Source organism: Trichechus manatus, unplaced genomic scaffold (assembly GCF_000243295.1).
Source record: "Trichechus manatus latirostris isolate Lorelei unplaced genomic scaffold, TriManLat1.0 scaffold00026, whole genome shotgun sequence".
Taxonomy (NCBI): Eukaryota; Metazoa; Chordata; class Mammalia; order Sirenia; family Trichechidae; genus Trichechus; species Trichechus manatus.
Genome location: NW_004443962.1, coordinates 9,512,857 through 9,522,849, shown reverse-complemented (window position 1 = coordinate 9,522,849; position 9,993 = coordinate 9,512,857). Strand labels below are relative to the sequence as shown.

The 9,993-nt window shown below is 52.2% G+C and overlaps 1 protein-coding gene across 1 annotated transcript in view; it reads right to left on the bottom strand.

The window, feature by feature from the left end:
* Positions 1 to 763: 763 nt before the first annotated feature.
* ADCY5 (adenylate cyclase 5) overlaps positions 764 to 9,993 on the bottom strand; it is a 189,869-nt gene continuing 180,639 nt past the window's right edge. Inside the window, exons 18-21 of the mRNA XM_023728701.1 lie at positions 8,219 to 8,482; positions 6,787 to 6,991; positions 2,976 to 3,100; positions 764 to 892 (exon numbers count right to left, since the gene is read on the bottom strand). Of these exons, the coding sequence (XP_023584469.1) occupies positions 764 to 892; positions 2,976 to 3,100; positions 6,787 to 6,991; positions 8,219 to 8,482 (723 nt within the window). The remainder of the gene's footprint in view (positions 893 to 2,975; positions 3,101 to 6,786; positions 6,992 to 8,218; positions 8,483 to 9,993) is intronic.

Genomic DNA, 9,993 nt, shown 5'->3' with positions numbered 1-9,993 from the left:
AAGTTGGGGTCCCCGCCCCCTCCCCCCACAATGGCATCCTGCTGAAGTGTTCCGTGTTGGTTTATGTGTCTCTTACACGCATACAACTAGCATAGTCTAAAGAAGGGCACAGAAAACTTGTTTTATTTAATAAATATTTTCTTTTTCTCAGAACCACTACTCTGCTTGGAGTCCTCTTGCCTCCCCCTTGCAATTCCTTCTGCTTCCTCAAAGGGGCGCTGTGCACGTGAAGTGTGGAGGACGACTGTGACGAGGGCTACAGTCTTCCAAAGACAGCATGGAGCACGGCTCACGGCCTCTGCCTGAATTGTAAAGGCTCACTCAGAAAAGCAGACCCTCGGCCCCGAGGTCCCCCTAGACCAGAGTCGCCGCCTACCCACCCTTCTGGGGCTGAGGCCCCGCCCTCGGCCCTTCCCTGGGTGCTGGGCTGCACCACACCGAGAAATGCTCCAGCGGCTCCTTCCCACCGTGCAGCAGCACCCGTTAGAAAACTCAGGAGTCAGGCCCGGGTCTAGCAGAGTCTTCTACAGAGGAAAACATCTTTGGTCAGCTTGGTGCTTGCAGGACGCTGGCATCTGGGGCCTGTGACGGAGGCCGCTGCCCACCGGCAAGGGCAGCAGCTGCTTCTGGAGTCAAAGTGGAAAATCTCACCAGCGCTGCCACGCGGGCTGGCATGCAGGCGTCCCACCTGCTGCCCGGCACACAAAGAGGCCGTTTCTGTTTCTCTGGAGGCCAGGCTGCCTGGCACCGTTGCTGGCAGCTGCTAACTGAGTGGGGGCCCTCCATTGAGGAAGTAGGTCATCATCTCGCCTTTGCCCTTGACCTTGACCACACCCCGACACTCCAGCTGGTATGTGTTGGCGGCCAGCACCTGGTACATGTCTGTGGTGACCTGAGGAGGCAAAGAAGGAGAGAGGATGGACCAAGGTGGCCTGAGTCGTGGGTCTGTGCTCAGGGTGGAACCACCCTCTGACGGCCCTACCCTGCCACTGCCCTTGGCACTGGGCAGGGGAGCAGCCCCTTCACTGTGGGGGCTTCCAGGGACTGACAGCCTCTCATCTACGGAAGTGCCAATTAGAAAGGAGAATGATGACAGCTGTGACAAGCACCTCACGTGTGGTATTTCAGCATATGGAAATTTACAGACAGGGCGTAGAGAGACTGTTCCAGCAATCCAACATGCCGCAACACCCAAGGATGTAATCAGAGTATTTTACAAAAGCATCCCTCCATGCCAGATTAGAAATATTTTTAAAAACTGATGTTTCACCACAGGTTAAGTTTCGGGAGCCACTGCTTCACGCATCTAATCTTTCTAAAGAATAAGCACTATCGTTATTCTCTGGCTCAGCAAATCTAGCCACTTGCCTGAGGTTATACAGCTAATAAATGGGAAAGCCCGGATTCACTGCAGATCAGGTTGCCTGTCTCTGCTTTAGCTTTTGGAACAAAGACTAGAACTCACAGGTGGCTCCATCCCTGGGTGGTACAAACGGTTAACATGCCCAGCTGCTAACTGAGTCCACCCAAAGGCACCTTGGAAAAAAGTCCTGCTGATCTACTACCAAAAAATCAGCCACTGAAAACCCAACGGAGCACAGTACTGACACACTTGGGGCCTCCATGAGTTGGAACTGACTCAAAGGTAACTGGTTTTGTTGACTGTAGGCTAAAGGAGAGAAGCAGGGAGGGATGGGGGCAGGGAGAAGCCGGACAGACAGACACCTCACAAGAGAATCCACGAATCATTTCTCAGTGCAGTCAGGGCTCCCCCTGCCCCAGTCACCCCCACCGCACCCCTGATGCATGTCCTGGTGCCACCCACGTCAGGGGCCAGGGAGGAAGAGAAGTAGGAACTGCAGCAGCTTACTGCGAGGGGGCCCGGCTCTGAATTAACTGTTCCGTGCACGGTGAAGCCCTGCGCAAGCGTGAGGTGCTGGGATATTCGGGGGTGCTGACAGGTCCCTTGCGCCTGTCCAAGGCTGAATTCATGGGTAGGACTGGGAATCCAAGCACACCCCTCTCTCTCCCATCTTCCCTCAGGACCCCCAGCTCCTGTCTTGCCACCCTTCCCCCAGCACAGGATGCAGGTGAGAAAAGTCCCATCACACAGCATCCACAAGCCAGCCAGGCTAGGCTGGTCTGGCCAAGGCCATGCCTGAGGTCAAGCCCCTTTGCCCAGAGGTCCCCCAGGGGAGAGAAGGGACATTTAAACACTGTCGGTGTGGACAAAGGGGCCTAAAAACAGCACAGTCAGCCCCTGGGGAAGAGTGACGGCAGGGAACTTATGTGACCTTCCCCCCGCCTCACAGGGAAAGGGAGGCGTGTGGGGAGCACAGAACTGGAGCCCAGCCCCAGGTCCTGTCCATTGCCAGACTGGAGCAAAAAGAATCAGGGAAGACCTGAGGAAAACAAAAGCCGCTGAAGAGCAGTAGGCCTGGGACTCACAAGCATCACCCTCAAAGCGTGAAGAGAAGAGGAAAGTCTCTGGGCCTCTGGCCAGGTTCCTTTGCTGCTGGGGCTGGTGGAGGCACTGTCCCAGGGACCAGCAGCCTGGTCTGGCTCACCTGGAAAAGAGCCCCTTGAACCAAGCCCCTGAGTGCTGGGGGCTCCATTGGGTTAAGACCCTGATCACTGCAGTTGCCTGTGTCCTTTTGGTGCTTGGGGTGGGAGAAGGGCTGAGGCTCCCCATTAGCGCTCCTGGCTTGATAGCAGCAGCCAGGCTCCCATCCCCCACAATTCTTTGCCTTGCCCATTAGACGGCTTTGCACGGAGCTGAGGATCTGTCCAAGGTACTGAAGGCCTGGAACACGAACGCATTCTCTAAGCTTCCAAGACATCAGCGCCAACTGTCCTACCACTCTCAAATCTGCTGCAGATATTCTGACTGGAAACCGTGGTGGCCTGTCCTGAAGCTCTCTTAGCATTAGAGGCGCCTCGTGTGGGCGAGGCAGTGATGACGCTGCTGCACTCACCTGGATGCGGTCAGGCACACCGGTGCTGTCCATGCGGCTGGCCACGTTCACCGTATTGCCCCAGATGTCGTACTGAGGCTTGCGAGCCCCGATCACCCCGGCCACCACAGGGCCGATGTTGAGCCCTGCAGGGGACAGAAGTCAGCCACGTGCATCAGGGTCAAGACCAACTCTTGCCTGGCTGGCTCTATCACCCCTCCATCGACACTGGAGATTCTCCCTCTGAGGCCTGAAGACACTCATGGTCCTCCAGGCCTGAGGCCATGCCTAACCCTACAGTCTCCTGCTTCTCTCCTATTAATGCTCGCTAAGACCCAGAACAGAATTTCAAATTCTCGTGGACTCAAGACTTTCTGGAGCCATGGAAGCTGGATGACTCCCTGAAACTATTTCCCTGAGATAATCTATAAACCTTAAACCAAAAATATCCCCTGAAGTCTTCTTAAAACCAAACAATACCTTAGCTTAACTAATAAAGAATGTCTGCCTTGGGCTTTATGCTCTTTTAAGATCTCTCTCTGTGGGATCCAACTGACAACAGCAACGAGAAAGATTAGATAGGAACCTTGGGAGCAGTGAGTTTATGGGGGAGGAACAACTCAGAGAAGGAGGGTGAGAACGGTTGCACAACTAGATGAATGTCATCAATGTCACTGAATTGTACATGTAGAAATGGTTGAACTGGTGTATGTTTTGCTGTGTATATTCTCAAAACAACAACAAAATAAATTTTTTTTAAAAAATGCTCGCTAAGTCCAACACCCACTGCTCCTGTGTCCTTGTCACCCAGTCAGTGCTCATCTCCTGCAAGTCGTTCTCCACGACTCAGCTGCCCTCTTCTTGGGCTCCCATGACCTCTTGCATAATCCAGTTGCCTTTTCTATTCACCTCTCTCTCGGTAGCATTTACGTTTTCACCATCACTCAGACAGACTCAACATACCAGAACTCGCCATCTTCTTCTTCCTCCCTCCTCTGTTTCTCTCAGCAGCCCACCCTGCTCATTCCTAGAACCTATCTCGTAAGCTATCTCCCTGTCCCCAGCCTCTTCTCATTCCAAGTAGCCCCCGTCTCTGGGCCTCTGCTAGGGCAGGGGACACTCTAGTGAGCAAGCTCTGGGAAGCAGCACCACCCTTCCACACAGGCTCACCATCTCTTCCCAGCATCTCTGTTCTAGCCTGTCCATTTGTCAATCTCACCCCAGGCAACACTGAGCAGTCCTCCCTCTCAGCCTTTGCTGTGCTCTTTTTCCCACCTGAAGAGTCCTCCCTCCCGTCTCCTGGCTGAATCCTGCCCTAACGCATGTGTCTGCAGCTGACATGCTCTGGACCTTTTCTGCCCTGCCTCCAACCCCAGGACACTCCCTCCTATTACATAAACTGTCACTCTCACACTGGCCCTTACTAAGCCTTGTTGTTGCTCAGCTGCTTCTTGGGTGTGAGAGGTAGGACTCCAGACTCAGGAGAACCTCCAAAGAAAGTCCCTCAGGGCCACTTAGTCGGTTAGCAGTGTCTCCAGTCCTCAAGTCTTCCCTCCATGATCATTCTCTTTGGTCCTGTCAAGCCACAGATGGCATTTCACCCCAAATGCTATAACCAGGCTGTCATGTCCTCCTCACTGACCAGGCCAAGCTCTGCATGGCTTCTAGTTCCCAAAGTCAAGGCCCCAGTGTAGACATTCCTGAGTATGGATGTGGAGAGCTGCCAGACAGGGCTCCAGACTGCCAGCTGCCTGGCTACTCATCTATTTATGGACAGATTCTACCACTCAATCTCCAGGCTTGATCCAAAAATTACACACCAGGAGAAAAATACCAATCAAACATTGGTGAAAAAGAAGAGGTGAAAGGAAAATAAGAATGGCAACATTACATAAAACCAAGAATGAAGTTCACACAGAAATGTCGGCTACACGTTAGCTAAAGAAGACCCCCAACGGGCTCATCTAGGCTTTCCAGAAGCCAATGCAAAATGCAAACTGATCAAGACCACAAAGCCCCACACCCATGGACTAAACAGGCCAGCTCGTTCTGAGAAAGCCCAATTCCTGACACTCAAGCCGGAAAGAAATGCCTCCTGAGGACATTAATGATCACAACATTTCAGTATAATGTGCTAATTTTGAGAAGTGATATACCAGACTCTTTGTTGGTGAATTACTACCACATTTCCTAAAAATTAAAAATCTGAATCATTTATGGCTTCTGACACACCCAGAGAGTTGGTAATGCATTAGAATTTTCAATAGAACAAAGGTCTGCTCTTTCAGAAAGTGTTCTTCTTTACCTCCAGAATCCTCAAAAGGAGAAGAAAACAACCAAACAAAGCAAACTTGCTATTACAAAAATAATTCATACTCTGCAAGACCACACATCCTGGGTAAGATATAGTGTAAGGACAAAAAGAACTGCAAAAATACCTTGAACTTTACAGAACGACAAATTCAGAGCTGTAATTCTGAAACCATCTTGTGTACGCAGCAGGGTGGAGCAAATGAGTGAGTATGTAGATATTATGGGTTTTCATTGCACTATGCTTTCAAAGCCTTGGTGGCCCCATAGATAAGAGCTTGGCTGCTAACCAAAAGGTCAGCAGTTTGAATCTACCAGCCGCTCCTTGGAAATCCTATGCAGTTCTACCCTGTCCTGTAGGGTTGCTGTAAGTTGGATCAACTCGATGGCAGTGAGTTTATGCTTTCAACTCTTCCGTAGGCTTGAAACTTGCCAAAATAAATGTTAGGGTAATAAAACAAGAAAATAAACCAACTAACTTTTATATATATATTTTTTTCTTTTTTTTTTGAGGGAGTAGAATATGACCCTGAGGACAGTGGAGCTGCTGCTCTGCACCAGCTCTGCCTGTGCCCCCTGGACACCACGCAGGTGTCTGCAAAGCTCCCCTCAAAGCTGTGAAGTGAGAGTGGAGGCATTTATTTGACAAAGAAGTCCAGGAAAGATAATATGGAGTAGACTTCTTACCACATCACCACCATTTCTTTCCCCAGTTGGTGTACATAAGAAAAGCTCTTTCAGCAGCTGGAAGATTTTGCTCACACACACAGAGAAAGCACTTGGAACTCAAGGATAACCTCACTGACCCATTTTGCTTTCTAAGATTACACTCTTCAGAAAGTTAAAACACCATTTCAATTTAAAACACCAATGTCAATTTTTCACGATTATTTTCTCTTCGGATTTAGTTTTTTAAAATCGTAGTTCATTATTTTATTTGGCTAACAATTTTGTAGACTCTGTGTCCAATAGTCTTATAATTTGCAAATTTAAGGGTTTATAACATGTTTATGAATTTAATATTTTAAATGCACTATTTAATTTTACTCCTTTTCATTTTTGTGGAATGAATTTGGAACACTTTTAAATAACATGACTGTTATTAATATAACCAGAAATAAATGGTGCTGTCATTCTGCTGTGAGTGGCAGCCACCAGAAGGCTGGGTGCCCTTGGCATACAGCATCCTCCACAAAGCCTTCAGGGCAGGTGCAGCCACGGTTCCACCAGGCCTTCCTGATGAGTGGGCCGGGATGGAGCTCAGAAAGAGGGTATCCTGCTGATGTCACCCACATGCAACCATGCAGGAGGTATCACCAGCCCCAGGACAATTCTGTTGTGAGTGATCAGTGCCTCCCCCAACCCACCCCCAATCTGGACAGAGGAACACACTATAATGTCGGCCTCTGCTGCCCCTAGGAGTAAGCCTTCCCACCTTCTGCCACTGGACCAGGATGGCGGATGTAGGAAGGGGTCGGGGAGCCCCTATAAGCACTCAGTGCTCCCCAGGGCCCGGCCTTACCAATCTTCATCTGAAAGTTGTTGAAGGAATGCTCGTTGATGTACTTCATTTGGTCCATGAGCTTCATGGCGAAGTCGGCCAGAGCCTTGATGTGGGTCCTGCCCATCTTGTCATAGGTGGAGTCATTGAGGCCCGAAGCGGCCATGTAGGTACTGCCGATGGTCTTGATCTTTTCCAGCTGCCTGAACCGATCCTCGCTGATGATCTGGACAGAAGGATGCCAAGCCTGGGTCATCCCCAAGTCTGGAGCACTGATGTCCCCAGGGAGGGATGAGGGTGGCTGAGGAAGGGCCGTAGCACGGTTCCTCGTGACCTCCCCCTTTAACACAGTTGGGGGCCCAACTCCACCATCACCTCTTATGAAGCTCCCGATAGTCTTGACAGAGCAAGGCCTCTTTCCAGCCCCACTCACCCACGGTCTAGTGACTATGGGCTACCCGCCCTCCCCACACCAAGAGCCCCTGGGGCAAGGTCACTAGTCACCTCTGGGTCCTTTGCTCCAACAGAGGCTGGATGGCCGCCTCCCCCTTTGCTGGCTTATGCTCCCATTCCCCCCAGGGAAACCTCCTCATCTTTGCCCAGTAGGATGCCCACCTCCTATCTCCAGACCCTGCCAGAAGCCTCCACCGACCTTTTTCAGCCAACCCCAGTTACCCCACTGCCCCAGGGGTCTTGTCAACTGTTGCTGACACTGTTGGGTCCCAGCTCCCTCACCCTCTCCTCCCGGTGCTCTGTGCCCCAGGCCCTGTATTCCCACTGGGGTTGCTCTTCTTACACTCTCCACCCACTTATCTCTCTGAACACTCAGTGAGCTCCCCGGGTGGAGATGCCCTATTCAGCTCCACACCCCCAGGGCCTGACATACACTAGGGAGTCAGCAAGGACTTCACCAACACACGAAGAAGTGTCTTTTTTTCTGCCTCTGCTGCTCAGGGCCTTGCATCTTTGTCCTGCCTTCTCCCTTAGCTTGGAAACTCCTCCTTCCTTTGACTCTCTCAAAGCCCTGGGCGCAGACACTGTGACAATGTTTCCCAGGCCCTGGGGCCCTGTCCAGCCCTAGACAGCACAAGAGGAAGGGTGGGTGATGGGGTTGTAGACGAGCCAGCCAGGCAGGGCGCCGATGGGGCAGCTGAGGAGACCAGACCTCAAATTCCAATAGCCTGGGCTGAAATCCCAGCTCTGCCACTTACTGGCTGTGACCTTCGGCAAGATATGTAACCTCCATGGGCCTTGGTTTCCTCATCTATAAGGTGATGATGGTAAAGGGAATTGTATGCAAGGTGCCTACTACAGAGCCTGGGACACAGGCCGCCAACATCACAGCGACTATCATCACTGTCATATCTGGATGGTGAAGGGGGCATCAGACCTCTTCACCTCTTTACCCCCGGGACCAGCTCTCCAGAGATAAGGCCCACCCCCACACCCGCACCTCGTCGAAGTCCGCGATGATCTCGTTGAGCAGCCGCAGGCACTCAACTCCCTCGTTGTTGGCCTCCAGCTCCACGTAGAACTCGGAGAAGTTGGCAATGGAGGCGAACATGACCGCCACGCACTCACATGACTGGTAGTAGAGCTCGTCGTTCCGGCGCTCGCGGGCCAGGAAGTGGGCGGCCACGTCCTTGGGCAGGATGTTGTGCAGCAGCCGCCGGTTGTAGGCCTGCAGCTCCTCCATCTCCTCCTTCTCCTCCGTGGCCTGGAGCAGAAGACCCGGTCAGAGGGGGAGGCGGGGAGGAGGCTGAGGGATGGCGCTACTTAGACAAAAACTCCTCAATTCACCCAAATGGCAGCGGGTGCCCAGGATTCCAACACGTGCGCGGCTTTCTATCCCCCCTCTAGGTCGCTCTGTGTTCCCAGGTTTTCTATAAAGAGTGCCCGTTACTTTGACAATCACAAAGGAAGGATATTTCTAAGCATCTAACCCTCCCCATAGAAGCGCGTTTCCTGAGAAGCAAGGACGGCAAGGCTTCAGCTTGCTTACGTTAGACACGTTATCAGGAAAGACATTATGTTCGGTGAAGTAGAGGGCCAGCGAAAAGGAGGGAAACCCTCCAGAGATGGATTGACACGATACCCACAACAGTGGCCTTAAACACACCAGTGATACTGAAGACAGCTAGGACCAGGCAGCGTTTAGTTGTTATACATAAGCTTGCCCTGAGTCAGAGCCGACGCCAGAGCAACCAACAACTCTCCCCTTGCCTGCCTCTCGGAAAGTGATGCATTTGAGGGTGCTTATCTTGAAGGAAGATAAAGGACTCATAGAGTCGCTATGAGTCGGAATCGACCGGACAGTAACGTGTTTACGGGTTTATCTTGAAGGAGGAAATCCTTGGGGAGAAACAGGTCCCGGAGGAGTAGCTGTAAAGATCCTGTCTGCCCAAGACTAGAACTGGGCAGTAGGTTAAAGGGATAGTCCAAAAACCACTTCCAATAGCCCTCCATGGAGCCTCGGTGGTGCAGTGGTTAAGATCTCAGGCTGCTAACCAAAAGGTCGGCAGTTCGAATCCACTAGGCGCTCCTTGGAAACCCTATGAGGCAGTTCTACTCTGTGCGGCAGGGTCGCGATGAGTCGGAATCGACTCGACTGCAACCGGTTTGTTTGTTTTTTGAATAGCCCTCCAGCTGCTCAAGTGCACCTCCGCTTTTCATTTTTCTCTTAATATCAGGAAAGGCAATCAGAAAAGCAGTCTGATAAGCATTACCTGAACCGACTGGCCCCACAGGGAAAATCCACTCAAAGCCCCGACGAGTCTCCCTGGTCCCATCAGAGCAGACTCACTCCACAGCCGGACACAGCCAGGTGGGGCCAGGAGGTGCAGGTGCTACTAGGGGCGGGGGGCTGGGGCAACCCCCTTGGCATTGACTCTTCACCAGTTCGGACCCTGGGACTGGGCAGTTGAAGTCTGAGGTCACTCTCCCTCCAGGTTTAAGGGACCGTGTGGGGCCCTCGGGTTAAAAAGGCAGTAGGGGCACAAGGGGCGGAAGAGGAGAGGTGGTGACGCCACCAAGGTCTGACCAAAGCGTTGGAGGTACGCGGAGGATTACAGGGCGGCGCCTGACGGACTTCCGTACACTCAATGGCGAACAAATCGGCCCGGGGAGCACTTGAGCTGGGAGCGACCGCCCACGGCTCAGGGCCTCGCCTCCCCGAGAGGTAAGAGGGTCCTTGATTGCACCGCTCACAGCTTGTCACTCCTGGTGCCC